Source organism: Microcaecilia unicolor, chromosome 1 (genome assembly GCF_901765095.1).
Source record: "Microcaecilia unicolor chromosome 1, aMicUni1.1, whole genome shotgun sequence".
Taxonomy (NCBI): Eukaryota; Metazoa; Chordata; class Amphibia; order Gymnophiona; family Siphonopidae; genus Microcaecilia; species Microcaecilia unicolor.
The window spans coordinates 583,378,016-583,400,805 of NC_044031.1; the positions used below are offsets into that span (position 1 = coordinate 583,378,016).

General features: G+C 41.4%; 1 protein-coding gene across 2 annotated transcripts in view; it reads left to right on the forward strand.

Moving 5' to 3' along the window:
- NSMCE2 (NSE2 (MMS21) homolog, SMC5-SMC6 complex SUMO ligase) overlaps positions 1–22,790 on the forward strand; it is a 430,290-nt gene that overhangs the window by 396,837 nt on the left and 10,663 nt on the right. For both annotated transcript variants that reach the window (XM_030219065.1, XM_030219073.1), the window contains exon 5: positions 21,870–21,973. In XM_030219065.1, the coding sequence (XP_030074925.1) occupies positions 21,870–21,973 (104 nt within the window). The remainder of the gene's footprint in view (positions 1–21,869; positions 21,974–22,790) is intronic.

Below are 22,790 nucleotides of genomic sequence, written 5' to 3' on the forward strand. Positions count from 1 at the left end.
GTTTGTTTCCTAGACTTGTTCCTTGGCTGTCGTGTGTGTTTAGTTTCTGTTTGTCTGTGTTTCTTTTCAGTGGCTGCTTGGCAGCGTTCAGTTTTGTCTCGTGTTTGTCAGTGTTTGTTCCCTGTTTAAGTGGCTGCTTGCAGCTTCCAGTTCCTACCCTGTCCTGTAAGTCCTGTCGGCCCGCCTTCAGCCAGGGGCTCAACTCCTGGGGAAGGGCGGCTAGTGCAGGTGAAGTCTTGCTGTTCCTATCTGAGTTCTGTCTTGTTCCTGGTGTGGGGTGGTTTTGCCTGCCACTGCCGCTCCTCGGCAGTGGCCCAAGGGCTCACTAACCTAGTTCCTGCTTTAGAAAACGTGACAGTTAAATGAAAATAAAGGCAAAAAACCTTATCTTTCAAGCATCCTCCATTTGACTGCCTTATAGTATATCCTGTGGGTTTCACACCACACTTCACCTTGATGATTGTTCACAAACGGAGAAACGCTAATACTGGCTTGGCACTATCTTTGTAAATGCTGCTGAGAATTCGGTATGGCTCAATCAGTGGGATTTACCAGGTAGAAGCCTCTTCCCCCTGAATATTGACCCCCTATTGTGTCCATAAAGCCACTGAGTGGTTCAGGCCTGTACTTAGTAGGTGGTTTGGGACGTGTGGAAAAGTGATTCTGTTGGTGGTTCTTCCTTACTGGGGTAAAAAAAAACTGGCCTCCTACTTTTAACGAATTGTATTTTTGCCAGAAATAAAAGAAACTACCACTTTGGTATTCTTTCTCTGGACCTCCTGCTGCCTCTTTAAATCATTTTGGAAGAACATTCCTCAGAACAGGACATAGTATTGTTGACAAAGAGGCTCATTTTCAAAGCACTTAGCCTCCCAAAGTTCCATAGAAACCTATGGAACTTAGCCTCCCAAAGTGCTTTGAAAATATGCCTCAATGTCTCACCAGTGATCTGTCCAGTGGCTTTCTCACTTTTCTTCTAGTGATTACACTTGTCCCTTCCTTAGATTTCTGCATGCAGATGCATGACCATTAGTAAATGACCCCCTGTGTGCTGCCTATATTCTGTTTAGAATTAATTGGAAAAGAACACTTAACTGACACGCAAGGAAGCAGCAGCATCAGCCCTTGAAATTGAGGGAATACAATATAATATATATTATTATGGCAGTCTAAAAACAAGAGACAGGATGTGGAACCAGCTACTGGACCAATACAGCTCTTGCTGACAACTTGTTGGTATTAGTGGAGAAATAAAGAATGATTTTGGAAGAAGAATAGATTATTTTTATTAGATGTTTTTCAGATACACAGATAATTCTAGAAGGGTTAGATCATGTTGCAAAGGTGATGTGTTGGGCCCCACAGTGAAGACTGGAAGTGGGAATGGGAGTGGCTGATGGTTATTCAGTTCAGCACTTGCTTCTGTTGTAAGAGGTTACTGAAAGGACTCAAAACCTAACAGGAAACTTCTTTTAGGGCTCCCAACCATCACTTTCCACTGAGGGCTTCCTGGTCCCTAAATTTAAAGGGCTGTTACGGGTTCTGCTCTGATAGACTCAGAATTATTGTAGAAGCATCCAGACGAGCAAATGGCAACAAGCTGTTTAGGCAGTCTAGGTGTAGAAATATGCTGCTAGCTTACGCCCCCCCCCTCCCCCCCAATAAAATTAGTGGATCATTAGAGAACTTAAGTAAATGAGAGTTGAAAATTGGTATGAGAGGAGGAAGGGTTTCATTGTTATCTAGGGGAGTGAGCGTAGATAATGCAAAAATACTGTACATTGTCTTACTAGAACCATGATGGTGAACCTATGACACGCGTGTCAGCACTGACACACGTAGCCATTTTGGATGACACGCGGGTTGAAAGCAGGCAGCAAATAGAACCCAGCCTGCCTGCTCTTACTGCCAGGGCCGGTCTTAGGCAGGGGCGACAGGGGCGTTGGTGGTCTTATCGCGCAGCTTCAGAACCCCCCTCCGAGTCGGAACCCCCCTGCTCCGCCCCACCTCGCAGCCTTGGTAACCAGCAGTCCTCTTCATCAGAATCATCCAATTAGGAGTGCCCTTTTAGGCGCCAGACAGGCTCCCTACAACCAATCACAGCTCACTGCAGTTGTAGCTCAGCCAGGTGAAAAAACTGCCTGAGGCTCGAGGCAATTGTGATTAAATGTTGAACCTGAGTGCTGAGTGCGAGTAACCCAGGCAACTGCTGCTCTCTTCAGACAAATAAAGTCGGGTCAGCCGCTTTCTTCCTCTCTGTGATCCTGTTGCAGCCTTAGCTCAGCTGTGCTTGGACACTGACTGCTGCTCCTGCTCCTGCTCCACACTTGTTTGGGAAGTTCCTAAAAATACCGGTCCAGCTAAGAAATCACTTTTTATTGCTTTTATAATGCTCCTTTCACTACTTGTTTGTAGCAATTCGTTATGAGAGAGGGAAAACAAAAAGGGAAAATAAATTACGGGTGCCATTTCCCACCATTAGAAATAGCGGCAGGTAAGTTAAATAATTAGTTTTTGGTTTATTAAATACAGTTATATATTACAATTATACATTTTTGTTATTTAAACTATAAATATCGCGAAATTATGTTTTTTTTCTCGAAGTGACACACCACCCGAGTTATGCTCGGTTTTTGGCGAATTTTGACACACCAAGCTCAAAAGGTTGCCCATCACTGTACTAGAAAAAGAATATTACAATTTGGTTTTGTTTTTTGGGGGGGGAGGGTGGTTTGTTTTGTTTTGTTTTGAGATGGGAGGGGCACAGGATTTCCTTGAACTGCTTTCAGAGTAGTCCTGAAAACAGACACGCAAGAGCTGTAACTAGTTGCAACTCTCTCTATACTCAGATCACATGCCTAGCTGACTGGCTTCCTGTTAACAGAGCAGTTAGTAATCTTCATAGAGATGAATCTCAGGGCCTCAGTGTTGTTGCTTTTCTCTCATTATTAAATAAACGCCTCTGGGCGTGGATCATCAGAGAGAAAGAGAAAACAGTGCCCGTGAATCAGTGTGACACACAGGCTTATACCTGCAAAGGAGGAAGTTTACAGCTGCAATCTCTCCCTTTTGCAGAGTAAATGCATGACTCAGTATTACTTTACTGGGCCACCCTTTCACTCTTGTAATACTTGCTGAAATAGCTTTTTATTAAAGGAAAAAATACTTCAGAGGGTGTTACTTAGCTGTTTTGCCATGTATTCAGCTAAATGCACACAATTGAAAGGACAAGTGTAAGCCAGTCAACTGTTCCTGTGTAGGATTTTTTCTTAAATTACCTTTGTCCATTTAAAGAGAATGATTCTCAGGTTTTTAATGAAAGGGTGGATACATTTTATTTATATCCTTTGCACAACATCAGTCAAACATGGAAGAGGTATGACGTGGTTAGATGTTGTGGCTCAGACTTTTTATGTGACCTTGTCAAAGTTACTTTGGCTCTCTGTGTCTCAGTAATGATGAAGATAATCTTCCTGTTTCCCCATGTTCCCTGAAGATGTTTACTCAGTCTGGGCATTAGGAATGTGCTGTCAGACCATCTAATTTCGAGATAAGTGCATCTGTGGTTCGGAAGCCCTGAACTGCAGAATATGTCAGAATCTGCTTTGGATGAAAGGTTTCATGTGAATCCAAATTAGTGTTATCATCTCAGTCTGCATGCCCTTGCATTTCAGGATAAATATTTGTGGTAGTCTGAAGATAACCTTCACTTGTAGCATCACACTCTCCAATCTCCAGTACATAAATTAATCCTAAGAACATTCACACCCTATATCTAGTGGGTGCTGACATTTGGAAAACTACACTCTGTGCTTCTCATCCCCTCTAGGGTTGGCCAGACCTGCCTCTTGACTCAACCTGTATGACTGTTTGGTTTCAGTAGTGTGGCTGTCAAATGACTGTATTATTAAAATTATTTTATAAATATAAGTAGTTACAGTTGCCATTTCCTGTCTTGAAAATGCATCTAATTGAAGTTGCTAGCGGCCAAAAGAATCAAAGCAACAACAAAAAAAAACCCTACAGTAATGTTAGAAGTTAGTTCTGTAGGAACATCAAACGTATAAACGGCGAGTGACCGTACTCACTCGCAAATGCGCAGTAGTGACTTCCCTGTCTGTCCCGCCCCAGCGTCAATACGTGGTGATGGGGGCCGGGACAGAGAGGGAAACCGCGAAGGGGAGGAAACTGCCGAGGTTGCCACCACTACCCCCCCCCCCCGAGGTTGCCGCCACTGGTACCCCCCCCCCCCGGAGTCGCCGCTGCCGCTGCCGCCACCCCTCCACCCGGCCGTCTCTTCACTACTCAACTTACATCTCCGCAGCAGGCAGATCAGCTGAGCTGCCGTTGGCCTTCCTTCCCTGCCTGTGTTCCCGCCCTCGCTGATGTTACATCACACGAAGGCGGGACACAGGCAGAGAAGGAAGGCCGACGGGAGCTCAGCTGATCTGCCTGCTGCGGAGATGTAAGTTGAATAGCGAAGAAACGGGCCGGGTGGGGGGGCGGCGAACTCAGGGTGAGGGGGGCGGCGACCCACCAGCCCGTTTTAACGGGCTCAACGGCTAGTAAGGTATATAACTCCTGTGTCTTTGGTTTTTATTGTGTAAACCACTCTGACCTGCCTGTCAGAAAAGGCAGTATAGCAGGCTTTTAATAAATGTAAACATTGATAAACATATTCCAGATGTAAATGTAAGAACAAGCAGGTCAGTGTAACAGACTTCTGTGCTAACCTTAGTGCAACAATTTACTTCAGGCTTAGCACAGATTTTCTGAATGCTAAGATAACATTCAGGCTGTAGCGTACTAAAAAATCTATGCTAAGTGGGAAGTAACACATTGCACTAATCATCGTGCAGTTAGTGTAGAAATGGATGCTAGTGGGCTGGATCCATTTTTCTAGCTTGGTGCAGAATCTTTGTTTCCCCCTGAGGTGAACACAAAGTTATAAGGTCAGCAGTGAAGAGCAGCATTGTGTTGGCTGATAATCATGGAGTACAAGCAAAGGATCAGGTGTCCTGGTATATCCCCAGAGACAGGACCAGATGCCATGCTGTGCTCCCACTTATAGTGACAGGGCCAGGTGGCCTGTCTTGCCACTACACCCTCTAGAGCAGTGGTTCCCTAACCTGGTTGCACATGATCAGAAGCCCCATGGTATTCCAAACAGCACTCTAAAATTAGAACTGGAACAATGCAGGGCATTAATGCTCCTATGATCAGAGCTAATAGCATGCAAATTTAGACACATTATCAGCTCTGATCATAGGGGCACTTGCCTGGTCATGCACCCAAGGTACAATCCTACCACAGAAGTTGTTTGACAGGTCTGGGCTGTCAAAAAGAAAAGCCTAGACCTCTCAAATATTCCAAAGGGCTGGAGGTCTGCAGTGTCATCTAGGTCTATGATTTGAGTTATTCTTCGATATAACAAAAGAGAGGGAACGAAGTACAAACTAAAGTCCAAACAAAAATACAGCACCAAGGGCCTTTAAAAATGGAACACAGTTCTTTAATGAATGAGCCTTGACAAAAAGACCCGACACGGGCCGTGTTTCGGTGACTAGCACCTGCGTCAGGGGTCACAGTGATGACGTGGAAAACCTGGGGAATAACTCGAATATATTCCTGTACAATATATTATTCCTTACCCCACGTCTCATATAGTAAAAGCTACAAAGCAACAAGGCACTTTCACTTTTTGAGTTATTCTTCCCCATGTGTATCACTTTGCATTTGTCAACATTTTATTTATTTATTTATTTTCACGCCTTATATACCTCCTACACCTAAGCATTTCACACACAGGTATTTGTACAGGTACTTTCTGTACCAAGTGAGCTCACAATCTAACATTAAATTTCATCTGCCATTTGGATGCCCAGTTATCCAATTTCCTACGGTCTTCCTTCAATTTTTCACAGTCCACATGTTTTAACAACCTTGAATAGGTTTGTGTCATCTGCAAATTTAATCACCTCATGTGTTCCATGTTTTTAGAAGAATTTTGAATAAAATCTTTTGGTTTGAACATCAGCTGTGAGAAGTTTCGTTGCTTTACTTTTCTACCTTACAGGTAGATCTCTTACATCTTCTTTCGTAAAGACCAAAGCAAAGAATTAACTTAGTCTCTCCACTATGGCCTTGACCTCCCTGAGTGCCCCTTTTGCTCCTTCATGATCTAACGGTCCCACAGATTCTCTCACAGACTTTCTGCTTCTGATGTACCTGAGAAAGTTGTTGCTGTGATTTTTTGCCTAATTTATAAATACTTTGCGTCTAACTTGCCAGTGCTTATGTTGCTTCTTATTTTCTTCATTTGGGTCCTATTTCCATTCTTTGAAGGGCATTCTTTTGGCTCTAATAGCCTCTTTCACTTCACCTTTTAACCGTGCTAGCTATCATTGTCTGTTCTTTGTAAATACATGGAATGCATCTGGTCTGGGCTTCCAAGATGGTATTTTTAAACAACATAATGAATAATTAAAAATATTATAGCAAAGAAACAATATATTAATGAGGAAATTAAGGGGAAAATAGCCCCATAAATCTGTGGCTATTTGTCAGTCTTTAGATTCTCCTCTTCTTACAGCATCCAGATGACACACTAATCATTCGCCAAAAAAACCCCATCTAATTTTCTTGCAAATTTTTCAAGTGCAAATGATGCAGTCATCATACTCTTCAGTACAATGAAGTGCTCAACCCAAAATTTTTTTTCAATGTACTTAGCTTCAAATATTGCTTCCCTGTATATTTATAGCACTGATTCTAACAGGGACCTGTTTCATCTGAGGCTTCTTCAGGGGATCAACTGATGCTCACTCTTAATACATAATGCTGTCTTTGCATATTCTTGATGCTCAATTTTCTGGGAAAGCTTTCTAGGTAAACGTCTTGGTCTCCTACACACTGCCAGACCTATAGCCACTCAGGTTTTAGCATTTATCATTCTGTTGCTTTAGCTGAAAATGGACTGGCTAAATCAATCTATCCAACCTTTCATCCAGAGATAAAATAATTTGCTTGCTGATGGATCAGTTTGTAATTTGGAATGGGGAAAATGGACTGTGGCTTATGATCCTTATACTGAGTTCCATGAGAACAAGGTGATCCATCAAACCTAACCTAAATTCCTGCCCAGATGAAGACAATTTCCAACATAATCTGTCAGCTATTATGCTGTATTGATGCATTTGATTATATATGATGTAAACAACTTTTGTATGAGCAAGGTGATATATAAGCCTAAAAGTAGACTAGAATTTTCCTTCCAGCATTCTTTCTTAATAGTCACACACATAACTTTTGATTTAAGGAGAGCTGTAATTGTTAATTTAAAATATATATATTTAATTGTGCCTAAGTGATGGCTGATCATGTTGTTGTCTGTCTCTGTTTTATCTAAAGACAACCCTTCACTAAGAGGTCACCTGTGTGTGATCCATTGCGCTGCTTGAGATGATAGAAAGCAAAATTATTTATCTGTAATGTAAGCGCAAACAGATAAGAACATAAGTCATATTGGGACAGACCAAGAGGCATATTTTCAAAGCACTTTGGGAGGCTAAGTTCCATAGGTTTCTATGGAACTTTGGGAGGCTAAGTGCTTTGAAAATGAGCCTCCAAGTATCCTGTTTCCAACAGTGGACAAAGTCAAAGTGTAAGAGATTCCTCAATCAGTGTCAAAGAAAGTGTCCAAACAGGTTCACGTTCCTTCAGAAAAGATTTATTCTCAAAATGTGATAACAAACATTGTGGTAACTAATCCACAAAACTTGACCAATACCAAATAAAGCGCCTGTATAACCTTATTTAAAGGTACTAGCCAGTGTTGCCACATAGCTTGATGGCAACATATAAACAGCAAAAAAAATGCTGAGAAGAGGAGTATAAACAGCACTGCTTACACTGTTTAATAGCAATGTATAGGTTTTAAAAGCCAAACCGACAGGACCCATTTCGCCAACATTCGAGGCTTCATCTGGGTCTAATTAACAGGCTTGAATTCTAAAACAAAACAAAAATACAACTATTAGTAACAAAATATAAAGTAAAAAATAATTTTAACAAAAACACCTCCTAACTGTGAAAACTTACTTAGTAAACCTGTGCATGTGATCAAGACCAGTTGAAGTCTAAATCATAGCGCTGCTGATGTCAGATGCCTCTATTGGTGCTTTAAAAATCCAGTGCTCAAACATCATTGGATGCAGCAGCCCAACCAACTTAATACAAATACAAACATTTCAAAAAAAATTTAAAAAAAACATAAAAATAATAACTGCTACTGAAAATAGAAAAAATACAAAAATCAGGAACAAATAACATACCAATTAGCTGAGCACAATGTTATCAATAGGTAATAATGAATCACAGAAAAATACTATATGCCTGTTCAGATGGGCTGGTCGGGCTATTGTCTCAGGAACAATGTTTCCAATTGGGCTAGTTTTGCACATACTGTGACAGCAATGAGCCTCACTCCCAAGCCAAGGTATGTGGAACTTGATCTCAGTCTCACAGATTTACTGATAGTGCTCACTGTAGCACTTGCATTATGCCAAAGGGAGCTTCCTTCTTGAGTTCATAAAATGTAACACATGTAGGCATCCTATCCAGTTGTGCTTGAAAATTGTTTAATCATACCTCTGGCACCAAAACAAATGAGAAATATTTCTGCATCTTTGTGTGAACATCGTCTTGGTTTCTGACTCTATTTCTTGGTAATCACTTGGGATCACTTACCTCTATGATAAATGCTGAAGTGGATTTTTTTTTAAAATTTCTTTTTCTGTTATCATTATGGTTTCTTTGCATCCAGCTTTTAGTGATTGGAGTGGGGATGTCCCAAGTGACCATATCCTCTTCATTCTCCATAATTCTCTTTGGGTCATGATCCCAGGGCTTTTCCAGTCCAGCAATGTAATTAGAAAGTTCTCAACTGATAATACTTGCCACCTTATTGTGCCTTTCTGTATAGAAATTTTCTGTCATCAGAACTTTGCGGCCAGCTACGAGATGAGTCACTATTTCCAGTTCTTTCTTACAGAATCTATAGATAGTTTTTCTGTGCTTGCTGTGAAACCATTTCATGCATAATCTACTGTCCTGGTCTGCAACTATCAAATCACTCATCTTTAGGTTTCAGTTCATTTCTTGTTTAACCATTCATATGTTGGTTGTTTATCTCATTTGTTGATATGATTTTTTTGAAGAATTTTTTTTCTCTTTTTTATTTTCAAAACTCTATTTAATTTCTTATATACCACCTGTAAGCCCAAAAACTATCAAAGTGATGCACATTCAGGTATAGTAGGTTTTTTTTCTGTCCCTGTAGGGCTCACAATCTAAAGGGCCATTTTACAAAGGCGTGCTGAAAAATGGCCTGCGGTAGTGTAGACACGTGTTTTGGGTGTGCGCAGAATCATTTTTCAGCATACCTGTAAAAAATGCCAGCCATTGACCTAGCGGTAAAGTCTCACACGGTAATGACCTACGCGCGTCAAATGTCACTTGGTGCGCGTCCAATATGCGCATCTGAAAATAAAAATTATTGTTAGGACGCGTGTATTGTATGCGCGCCAAAAATTAAATTACCACAAGAGCCACACAGTAGCCGGGTGGTAACTCCATTTTGGTGCGCGTTGGGCATGCATAGACACTTACATGGCTTAGTAAAAGGGCCCCTAAGTTTTTACCTGAGGCAGTGGAGAGTTACGTGACATGCCGAAGGGTCACAAGAAGCTGGAGTGGAATATGAACTGGGCTCCCTTGGTCCTCAGCCCACTGCTCTAACCGTTAGGCTACCTCTCCACTCCAAAAATGTCCCACTAGTCCAGTTAGAGATCTCATTCAGTCTTTCAGCATGTATTTTTTTTCCAGTCATACACAAGCCAGCCTTGAACCTGTGACATTCGGATTAAAATGCAGCCACCTTCCAAGCAGAGCTATTCTAGCTTCATTACTTCTGTATTCCAGCATATTCTCACTCATTCCTTCTACTTGTTGGAATGCTTGTCCAACTTTAATGACGGAAACATATTCTGGATGTTTACTTTCATATTTCAACACTTTTTGAGTATTTGGATCTGATGAAGCTGTTAAGTAAGCCAGTAGAGCTGATTATAGCTCTATAGGTATAATCTATTTCTATGAGGTCCGTTCTTCCTTCGCTCAGTGAATGTACAGTCTTGGAATAGATTGATTCTTATAAATGCCCTCATAGGCATGGAGGAGTTTTCTTGTTTTGTTTATCCAGTTTTTCAAGATCTTTTAAGAGGCCAATCTACAATGGCAGATGACGTTTAATGTGAGCAAGTGCAAGGTGTTGAATGTGGGAAAAAAGAACCGGAATTATAGCTACATCATGCAAGGTTCCACGTTAGGAGTTATGGACCAAGAAAGGGATCTGGGTGTCGTCGTCGATAATACGCTGAAACCTTCTGATCAGTGTGCTGCTGCGACTAGGAAAGCGAATAGAATGTTGGGTATTATTAGGAAAGGTATGGAAAACAGGTGTGAGGATGTTATAATGCCGTTGTATCGCTCCACGGTGCGACCGCACCTTGAGTATTGTGTTCAATTCTGGTCGCCGCATCTCAAGAAAGATATAGTAGAATTGGAAAAGGTGCAGCGAAAGGCGACTAAATGATAGCGGGGATGGGACGACTTCCCTATGAAGAAAGACTAAGGAGGCTAGGGCTATTCAGCTTGGAGAAGAGACGGCTGAGGGGAGACATGATAGAGGTATATAAAATAATGAGTAGAGTGGAACAGGTGGATGTAAAGCGTCTGTTCACGCTTTCCAAAAATACTAGGACTAGGGGGCATGCGATGAAACTACAGTGTAGTAAATTTAAAACAAATCAGAGAAAATCTTTCTTCACCCAACGTATAATTAAACTCTGGAATTCGTTGCCGGAGAAAGTGGTGAAGGCGGTTAGTTTAGCAGAGTTTAAAAAGGGGTTGGACGGTTTCCTAAAGGACAAGTCCATAAACCGCTACTAAATGGACTTGGGAAAAGTCCACAATTCCAGGAATAACATGTATAGAATGCTTGTACATTTAGGAAGCTTGCCAGGTGCCCTTGGCCTGGATTGGCTGCTGTCGTGGACAAGATGCTGGGCTCAATGGACCCTTGGTCTTTTCCCAGTATGGCATTACTTATGTACTTATGTAATTCCAAAGCTGTGTAAGAGTGTGGGAATTGCCATTTGATTAATGACTCATATCTTCTTCCCTAACCTTAATGGATTCTTCAGTATCTAAGTCTGCAGTTATATACCTGTTAGGGTGGGCTGGTGACCCTTGAGGAGGGCTGGGAATTTTTCTGTGTAGTCATTCATATGTATTAGGAGTTTACCCATCTCCCTTTGGTGGATGTTTTCATCTGTTTTCCTTCTAAGCTTAGCTAATCAGTAATTTGACATCTGCAGGTCTCATGATGCATGGGAAACCACTACACATGCCTGGAAAATGTCTTAGGCTTTGGAAGCATCTTCCCTGCTATTAAGAAATTGAGTCACATGACTCATTGCAGTACTGTTATAAGAGAACACCAATTACAGGTAAGCAGTTTCTGACATAATATATAATCATTTGTAAGTAACACTGTTACATGTTTTTTTTTTTCTTGTCTTCTGGGAACTTGAAGAAAAAAAAGGGTTTAAAGTTTTCGAGATATCAGGTAGGAAAAGTCCAAATGATCTGCCCATCTGTACAAGTTCTCATTTTTTTTTTTTAAACTGTGTTTTTCAGGCCTAGATTCACAGGTGTGTGACCACCCTGATGAGTAATAAAAAATTGTTTATGTTCTATATAGGTGGTTTTATTAGTTTGCAGCTGTGACTGATTGTGAAATTTAATTACATCATCCACTGTGCATCTTAGTTCCCAGTCAGAATGATAAATGGCACACAGACCATGACTGTAGTTTCAGATACAGCATAATATGTCTGCTTCTAATATAGAGTTGTCCAACCTCAATCCTCGAGGGCCGCACTCCAGTCGGGTTTTCAGGATTTTCCTAATGAGATCTATTTGCATACAATGGAGATAGTGCAGGCAAATAGATCTCATGCATATTTATTAGGTAACCTGGGTTACTGAAGTACTGTGGCCATAACTAGCCACCCCCATCCAAGGGTGCCTGAGCAAATCTGTTCAAGTGGCACCCCTAGTGCCTATGAGATACCCACTGCAGTGATAAAAACCCCTTCCCCAACCTAGTCTTGTTTACTACACCTGCTCTTGTCAGGTGTGGTGGGCAGGAATTTTGATAGCCTGCTATATGCTGAACTGCTGCCATCCATCCCTTTCCTGCCCCTTTTCTATGCCTCCTGGGACAGCCTGCTGCTTCCTCTGAGTTTGGTCCCTTCTTTCTGACCTGAACCCTCTCCTGCATATTATTGAAACTTTTGATTTTTGAGTTTGATTCTATACACTCTGGATGTGATCATGGTACACAATTTATGTATGGTTATGGTAGACATTTCTGCAGCATTTGATAAGTGCATCGTGATATTTTGCTGCATTGGTTGACAGCTTTAGGAATCGAGGGAAAGATCTGGTTCCTTTTTGGAGCAGCATTGTTTTTGTGTCTGGCATGGTTCAAAGCAGTCAGTGTTGGATACCTGTCTGCTGGAGATCCTCAAGGTTCTGCTTCATCAGCAGTATTATTTAACATCTACTTGACTCCTATTTGTCAATTTATTTACATGTTTAGGATTACAGTTTGTGAATGATATTCAGTTCTTTTTCCCCGTAAAAGCTCCATTCAAGACGCCATTCAATCTGAAAAGTAAAATTCACAAGACCTATTTCCAATTGAGGGCCCTGTTTACTGAGCCGCTCAACAAATATCACCTCGCTCAGGCAAAAAACCTGGCAATTGTACTGAGCAAGATGCCATTTGTTCAGCAGCATGATTAATGCCTTTTCAAACTGTGATAAGGAACTCAGAACCAGCTTTTGATTAATTTTCTTGAAATTGCAAAGCGAGATATTGTTTTGATCCCTGATGAGGCATAAGTTTATGCTGAAACACAGCTGTGTCGGGTCTTCCTGAATTTATAGTTGCTGATCTTAAAGAATCATCTGGTTCCGACTTGTGCAGTTTGACTCCACTTCTTATTTGCTCTTTGGCTTGTTCCAGTCGTGGAGATATTTCTTCCTTTTTTTGTTTTTCCTGTATTTGTAGAATGTATTATGTGTGTTACGATTGTTACCCACCTAGAATTGCAGGATAAGCATGGGATAAAAATTTGTTTTAAATAAACAAACAGCTTCATCCTCCTCTCTACAGAGCTGCCTAGTTAACCTGCTCAAGAAGTGAGATTTTAAGCCAGTTCTGGACTTCTGACAATCGTATCCTGATTTTTATTTTTTTGTTACATTTGTACCCCGCGCTTTCCCACTCATGGCAGGCTCAATGCGGCTTACATATTGTATACAGGTACTTATTTGTACATGGGGCAATGGAGGGTTAAGTGACTTGCCCAGAGTCACAAGCAGCTGCCTGTGCCTGAAGTGGGAATCAAACTCAGTTCCTCAGTTCCCCAGGACCAAAGACCACCACCCTAACCACTGGGCCACTCCTCCACATTATTGAACCTTCATCACTCTTTTCAATAGATGAATCAAGGACTATAAAGGGACTTTTCTTTGGGACAGATGTTGAAAAGCAAGACTGGACAAAACATCTCCTGAAACTAAGTAACCTGCCAGTTCAACCTTTGTTCTCTTGAATGCAGTCCCTAACACATGGCCTATGCCCCATTGTTCCATTGTTCTTTTCCTTGACCTATTCCCTAACGACACCTTGACTTTGTCCCGCTTAACTTCTCACAATGGAATCCATAACTGATTGTAACAAACTGCATTTCCATTATTTACAATGTATTGTAAGCCACACTGAGCTCGCAAATAGGTGGGAAAATGTGGGATACAAATGCAATAAAATAAATAAATAAATAAATGACAGCTGAAAATTCCTACTTTTCTGCTACAGGTTTTTTCACCAAGGATTTTTCAGTTTTTTCAACTTTGTCTATCATCTGTGGGAAATCCAGAAGTCTTATATCTTGCTGTATACCGCCTTGAGTGAATCTCTTCAAAAAGGCACTAAATAAATCCTAGTAAATAAACACGTATATTTGTACTTTGCACTCTATGAAAGAGAATGCATTTCTCCGGTTCTGCACTTCCTGCAGAGTCCGTTTTTTTTTTCTGGTTATTCCATTTCAGTTTTTGTCTGTACATTTCTGTTTCTAAGTTAAGGCCACATGTTCTGTATTTAATGAAAGTCTATATTTTGCATATGTAATCAAAGTATTCTGCTTGTATATTGTTTCTGTATAAAAAACTTGTAGCAATCCAATTTGCTTTGGGGCCCTTTTGCAAAGGCACACTGAAAAATGGCCTGTGGTAGTGTAGACGCGTGTTTTGGGCGCGCGCAGAATAATTTTTCAGCGTACCTGTAAAAAATACCTTTTTTAAATTTTTGTCAAAAATAGATATGCGGCAAAATGAAAATTGCCACACGTCTATTTTGGGTCTGAGGCCTTACTACCAGCCATTGACCTAGCGGTAAAGTCTCATGTGTGTAATGACCTACACTCATCAAAAGCCACTTGGCGCGCATCCAAAAATAAAAATTATTTTTTGGATGCACGTATCGGACGTGCGCCAAAAATAAAATTACGGCAAGAGCCACGCGGTAGCCGGGCGGTGACTCCATTTTGGCACGTGTAGACACGCGGCTTAGTAAAAGGGAAGGGAAATGGGGCTTGATATACTGCCTTTCTGAGGTTTTTGCAACTACATTCAAAGTGGTTTACATATATTCAAGTACTTATTGTAAACCCAAATGCCTGTTAGGTGATTGAATCCAGTACCTTTTAAAATTGATTGCGTTCTGTATGTTCAGATCTGTAGAAATGGCTTAACAGTTAGCACTATTACTTATAAGTTTTCAGTGTGTGTGAGTTCAGTCAAAGTGGGCAAGTTAATCAGCATATGATTTATTAACCACCTGTATGAATGTATCTAAAGGCAGTTCAGCCCACACCTGCCACATTCTAATGTGCCAACCAAGCAGTAGTGTAAAGAGCTGCCAAGACAGAGCATTATTAATTGTCTCAGTTTAGGGGAAAATGTCTATGGGTTTGTGGAATTGCCTAGGAACTGAAAAACTGGGTGGTGATTCCCCTCACTCTCACTTCCTTTTATTTGCCTCAGGCCATCAGCCAGGTGTCACTAAGCACTCCATTAGTGGCATTCTCCATTTCTGTTTGCATTCCCCAAGTGATGTTATTCCAGGGGTTATATGTGCTGCTTTTTTTGTATTTATTAAGATCTATTTACTGTATTTTTTTAAGAAATTTACCCAAGACAATGTAAAGTAAGTATAAGGAGAGCTAGGCAAGAGATAGGTAGTAATGAACTACTTGAACTTTGTTGCAGTACTTAAGTACAATTGTCAGTACTTTTACTTGTAACAAGTTACAAATAAGCACTACTTTTATACTTTGTAATGAAGTACGATTCAAGAAAGTATATATTTTTTTAAAGTATTCTTTATATCTCTTGCAGTTGCTTGGTCTCATAAACAGCTGAGCTGTGACCAGAAGTTCAGGCCCAATCACCTGCAAACCATCGTGTGACATCACCATTCCCCTCCCTTCTCCAAGGCCAGCTCTGCCCCCCCCCCCCCCCCCAACTAGAAATGCCCACTCACAAACTCCCTCTATATTAAAGAGGAAACCCTCCCCAGGCCTACCTTACAGCTCTAGTGGTCCAATGGTGAGCTGGGGCAGGAGCGACTTTCCTACATTCCTGTCCATGCGTCTCCATACTGAAAATGGCTGCTGCCTGTTCCCGCAGCAATCTTGCAAAACTGCTACTGAAACTTGCAGAAGTCATTTTCAGTACGGAGACCGCATGGGCAGGAGCGTAGGAGAGTCGCTCATGCCCCAGCTCACCACTGGACCACTAGAGCTGGGTGTGCAGGTGGGTACTTCATGCTAGCATATCATTCCTAGCTGGGTAGTAAGTACCAGTTTTTCTCTATTATATTATGACACTTTTTTCCTTCTCATGCACACGCCCACTTCATATTTTTGGATTCACAGCACATGTGAGCAAGTGATGCTGTTTGTTTTCATTTTGGTAGTCATTCTACCACAGTCCAGTGGCATTCTGACGCTGGCTGACACCCGGGGCGGATCGCCGATGCACCTCCCCCCCCCCCCCCGGGTGCAGTGCGGCGCCCCCCCACCGGGTGCACGCCACTGGGGGGGGTGCCGCGGTGTGCACCTGTCGCCCTGTCGGCTCCGAGTTCGCATGTGTTCTCTGCTCCCTCTGCCCCGGAACAGGAAGTAATCTATCTTTCTTTCTTTCTTTCTTTCACATTTATGTCCCACATTATCCTTAACATACTGGAGTTCAGTGTGGCTTATAGTGAGTAAAACAATAAGCAAAGTATACAACACCATAAACGAGATATTGAATAAAAGCAGAGTTGCTTACTAAGCAAAAAATGTTTGTTTGATTTGTATCCATACGTATTTTCTAAACCGACGGGCATCAGATCCCACAGTGGACTGAGGATTTTTAACCAGTGCTCACTCTTGCAAGCAACTTGCAGTAATTCTATTGTGAGATAGGCTATAAGACCTCTTATAGTACTCTTTCTGTTTTGAGAATTATTAACCCCCCTGTTTACTAAGCCATGCGCTAATGCCGACACAGTCCATTCACTGAGCCCAAAGAGAAGAGGCTGCGGCTACAACATCTGGCCTGTGCTGTAGAAGAGGAGGCTCTGGCTGCAGGATCAGGCCTACACTGCTGAAGAGAGGAGGCTGCAGCTGCAGCATCAGGCCCACGCTGCTGAAGACTGGAGGTTGTGGCTGGAGCTGAAGCTTCGGGCCCACACTGGCGGTTGCAGGTGGCTTTGCATGGTCCAGAAAAGAGGAGGCTGTAGTGATGGTATCTGTCCTTGAGTTTGGGGATAGGGGAGGGGGGATGGGATTTGATATACCACCATTCTATGGTTACAATCAAAGTGCTATCTAGCTCTCTTTCGGGCTCCATGGTTACTGCTTTCTCCATCTAACCATGGAGCCCGAAAGAGAGCTAGATAGCACTTTGATTGTAACCATAGAACGGTGGTATATCAAATCCCATCCCCCTCCCCATCCCCTTTCCCATTGCCTTAGGATTCCTGGAGAAAAGCTGGCTGCAGTTAATTATATGGAAGATTTGCTTGGCTGGTACTGAATAACCGAACTGCAAAATACATGAGAAGAACCTACAGTGTTGACAAAACAAGGTTGTTCTGTGGATGTTTGCCATGTAGCACTCACCTGCAATGTGAGGTGAAGGAAAGCAAAGAGATGCTGATTGTCTTGACTTATTTAAGTGGGATCATGGGAATTGTGTGGAAAACACTGTGTATAGTGCTTTCCTCTCTTGCTGTTATAACTGCTCTGGTATAGTGTTCCCCTCTGCATAGGCACCCGGTATAAGAGGCTTGGACAGGCTAAGCCTCCCCTGCTGTGCTCTGAGGGGTTTAAATTGTTGATTTACCTCCATCCTCACAGCAGGAGCTGCAGTGAAAGCCCTCTAGCCTTGTCCAGTTGTAGAAATTGGTTTATGGTTTGTTTACCTTACTGCGGGGGGGGGGGGGGGGGGGGGGGGGGTTGGAGGTGTCCTGGTTTGCCAGGGAGATATTTAATGAGGATGACTTCCTGACCTGCACTGAGAACAGACAGCAGCAGATACTGGACCAGCATGATCAGAAAAAGTCACCAAACAAAGGTAGAAAAGATCATTTTATTTTCATTATAGTGTTTGGAATATGTCCACTTTGAGAATTAGGTGCTCAACATTAAAAGTTTATATTTATTTACTTATTTATGGCATTTTATCCCATATTAAACATGAATTAGGGTGTTTTGTGGCTCTACATGAGAATTGTGATGATATGATCCCTTGTTTCATATTGTTGACGGTCTGCATTTTCCGTATGGGTGGTATATTGGTGTATTAGGTTCTGCCCAGTGTAATATTTATGGTACAGTAAGGTTCTGAGTGTGTTTTTGCACAAAGTTGTGCATAGTGTTTTGCACTTGAGCGATTGTGCTTAGAATATGCTTTGAGCAACCACTTTATTCTTTGACATATGATACATATCTAATATCTAAATTTAATAAAAGGTATTAATTGTGACTTTTTTATTTATTTATTTTTTCTGTGTGTTATCAGACAATTATGGACTTAAGCTCCACCCCTGGCCCCACCCCTAACCCCGCCCCCTTTAGCCTCTCCAAACAGTTGGGCCACCGACCGCCTATGCCCCTCTGCCTCTTGGAGTAATAGTAGGCTGAGAGCCATGGAGGCCAGAGGCTCATTGCTTAAAGAGAACAGCCTCTTTCTGGAAGGTTAAGAGCCTGGAAAATGAAAAATGCTGAGATGTATACACCTTCCCAGACTTCTAGGATTTCTGCATCAGAAATGGTCAAATCCAATTTGTTACAGTCCTTGGCTATCCAAGCGAATCTTCTGCCTACAGGTTAAATATATAATCATCATGTGTTGGTTCATTCTGTGGAAGGCACTTGGGAAATTACACCTGAAGGACATCTGTTAGCTGTCAGGTTGGACTTAACTAGTTGTGACGGACCTCCAGGACATTGGCTTTTTCACATCAACCTTAAAATTTTCTCCAAGTTTGCAACAAACCAAAACTCAGTTTTTAATTTGCTTTGGTTCGTGAAAGTGATTATATTTAGAGGTAAAAGAAAATTAGGGCATTCCCAGAAGTGAGTAAAAGGTTTCGTATGATATGGAGGAAGTTTTTTTTTTTTTAAAGCTTTGTCAGCAAGTTTTTTTTCTAAATACTGTATATGCTTAATCTCATTTCAGGGGAAGCAATATTTTTCAGTCCAAGTCATCATCTTGTTTATTTAAAAAGGCCAAAGTTAATCCTCTAACAGCATGTCCTTCATAATCTCTCCTTTACCATCTTGTCGATTTATAATAAGTAGCTGCCTATTTCAAATTTGTGTCTTTTATTATCCTTTATTAATGTAGGTAGAATTCTTATAGCCTGCAGGTTACAACATACGTTCACAATCAAAATAGAAACAACAAAATCAAGCCATAGTTAAAACAATAAACAGAAACTGTAACATCAAGAATATCTTTAAATGATATCATAGCAAAATCATCAAAAGTAATCATTTCTATCAAACAATATACCTAGACACAACGGGGGCAATTATATCACTGTGTGCCACAATTTAGGTGCCCACTTTATATAGACGGTGAGCCTATTCTGTAAAATTGTTCTTATAGAGTACTAGTATAAATCAGGATTGGTCTGCCTAGATTTTGGCATGTATGCTTATGCTAGGTCTGTGGCTGGAATACATGCGAACACCTAAATGTGACACTTAGGAGCCCTTTTACTAAGTCGCTTACGTGCATCCTACGCATGTCAATTTTGAACGGTACCTCGTGGCCCTGGCGGTAATTTCATTTTTTTATACGTGTCCACTAAACGCGCCGGAAATTTTCTGGCACGCAGTGCTAACCGGGAAGTAATCGGCATTGTACGCGCGTAGACCATTACTGCCCGGTTAACACGTGAGACTTTACCACTAGGTCAGTAGGTGGCAGTAAGGTCTCAGACCCAAAATGGACACGCGCCAGTTTTTATTTTGCCGCATGTCCATTTTCGGGCTCCCCAAAAAAGGCCTTTTTTGCAGGCGCACTGAAAAATGGACCTGCACGCATCCAATACACACGTGTATACCAGCGCAGGCCATTTTTTGGTGCACCTTAATTTACAGTATGTCGGCCTCAGCCATGCCCTCCCATATGAATGCCCCTTTGCATTTACATGCTAAGCCATTTGTGCGCTAAGATTATAGAATAGGACTAGCTCTCAGATTCTTTATAGGGATAGGATTCCCAGATTTAGGCGTGTAAACTAATTAGTCAGTATGTTTATGTTTATTTATATCCCGCCTTTATTCAAGGTGGATAACAATACAATATGCATAATAGCAAAAAAATACAATACATACTACGAATCAGTACACAAATCAGTCCCACACAAATACAGCAACAAAGGACACCAGAAAGTATTATTATTCAACAACAAGATGGCCAGCAACATCTGCTTAAATAATGCATTATTCTGTACTAACAATCAATTATTGACATTAAAAAGCACTTAATTGGCTGTAATTAGTAGTTATGTGCCTTACACCCTATTCAACAACAAGGGCGCCTAAATTTCATAGCACGCAACTCCAAAGGGGACGTGGCCATGGGAGGAACATGGGTGGGTCAGTGACGTTCCCAGAATTTAGGCACGTTGTTATGGGCTACCTAGATTTGCGCGCCTAACTGCCATCAGTTGGGCACCAGCATTACACCAGCCCTTGGCAGGCATTATGGGCCAGATTCGATATATGGCGCCTGAAAAATCCACATGGAACAAATTTCCGACTAAGCGTATTCTATAAGCGGCACCTAGATTTAGGTGCGATATATAGAATATACTTAATAGATATCCTAGCGCCTAGAACCACACGCATCCATTTACACCATGAAAAACGTGGCATAAATAACAGCACATAGATTTAGACGCAGATGGGCATATATTATATAACAGTGCGCATACATTTGGGAAATCCCATTTCTCTGTCTATAACCATGCCCCTATTTAGCTGCGCACCTTAGAATTTAGGCGCTCTGCATTACAGAATACACATAGCAGTTCTAATTATTGCCAATTAATGCTCATTATTGCTTGTTAACTGCTGTGATCAACGCTGATTATCTTAAGCCAACTAAGTAATGCTTGTTGTTACAGAATACGCTTAGATTTTGGCGCAGAACACTAGGCGCTATATATAGAATCCGGGGAGTAAGTGCTCATGCTAGTATTCGATAAAGAATGCTCTGCACATAGCGCCCTTTATAAAATACTACTCACCTTTCTTTCTTTCTCAGTGAATTCTATTTACCACCATCCTCTGTTGTCTTCAGTCATTGCATTCAATTTTATAGCCGTACCCTGCTCCTCCTCCTCTTCGGTAATGAAAAACAGATCAATTTGTTAAAATAACGTACATATTATGGATGTTTTGTCGTCCACAAAATGCAAAATCTCATCTCTATACATCTGTTAAGTTTTATTTATTTATTTGCATGTGATATTTCACCTTATCCTAATGGAAGGCACAAGAGAGAGCACAGTATTGATACATACATACTTCTGTTTTTTTTCGTATGTTATTTAACAAACCAGTAAGCATAAACTATTAACAGGATGTGTAAGGAAGTGTGTACTCTTAGCTCAGTGTTTCAGGTGATGAAAAAAGGAACCATATCTGCATATCTATAATTGCAAGATGAGATATAGCTTCACCAAAAATCACTTCTTGTATGATCCTATCTAAACTATTACTGTAAATGCAGAATAAAAGACTGAAGTTTCTTATTTGTTATTTAAATGATATTATGATTGTGTAATGCTATGTTTTTTTTAAATTTATACAATTCTTAAATATAAATAAATAAATGCATGCATACATCCAAGCCATGTGACTAGTGTAATGTGAACTTTTTATAAAAATCTAATTCCAGAGAATTGATTTGATTAGGCAACATATCACAAGCCTTGATCATACCATAACAAGCATTCAGGAAATAGCCAGAAATAGTTCAGGATGTTCATAAAGTAGTGATGGACATGAAACAGTTTTCAGAGACTCGCTTATGTATTTAAAGATGTGGGCAGTTATTCATAATAAGTTACTGATTTGTTTTTGTTGGTTTTCTTTCCTTCGTAGTTGGTCCTGCACTGGGCAGAGATTGGGAGCAGCCAGCTGAAGAGTTAGATGAAGATATAACAGTTACACAAACTCAGACAAACTTTATTTGCCCCATTACTCAGGTATGTTATCCAAGCTTTGTGATATAAAAACAAAAGACATTCTAATCTCATCTTCTAGTATATCCGTTTACTTGTCAAGTCTGTTCAATTCCCTCATTGCATGGTTTCAATATTTATTATTTGTAGTTGGGGAGAACAATTTCCAAAAGGGGTAAATAGTTTGGTTGCAGAAAAAGATCAGCTGAAAACTATCTTTCTCCAGTGTGAGTAAAATATCTGCATTAGTCACAACGCAACTAGAAAGGGGGCATGGCCAGGTCTGGAGCGTGATAATGTATGTATGGCTTTCAAAACAGGGGGAATGTTTGCTGAAAGATGCCAGTTGACATGCTGGACTGGGATTTTTCACTTCATGCTGCTGGAGGGTGGGTATTCTAAGGGCTAGGTATATTGAAGATCATTATTAGTAAATAGGTTCCAGTGCATAATATAAGACCTGCAGAAACATTCCGCAGCCTGGTACAATCAATGGTACTAAGTAGGGTTACTATATTTTGTCCTCTCAAAAAGAGGACAAATGTCCCGCCCCTGCCCCGCCCACATATTCCCCTCCCCTCCCCCCGGGGTCACATATTCCCCTCACCTGCCCCCCCCCCCCATCACCTCCCCTCCCCTTACTTACTATCTACTGCCCTGGTGGTCTAGTGACCTCTTCGGGGCAGGAAAGAGCCCCCTCTTTCCTGCCCGGAGCGCAGCCCTTCCCCTGCATCCTATTGCTGTGACGGTCTCGGGATTCAAAATGGCCGCCGAGAGTTGAAGTCTCGCGAGGCCGCTTCAATCTCGGCGGCCATTTTGAATCCTGAGACCGTCACAGCAA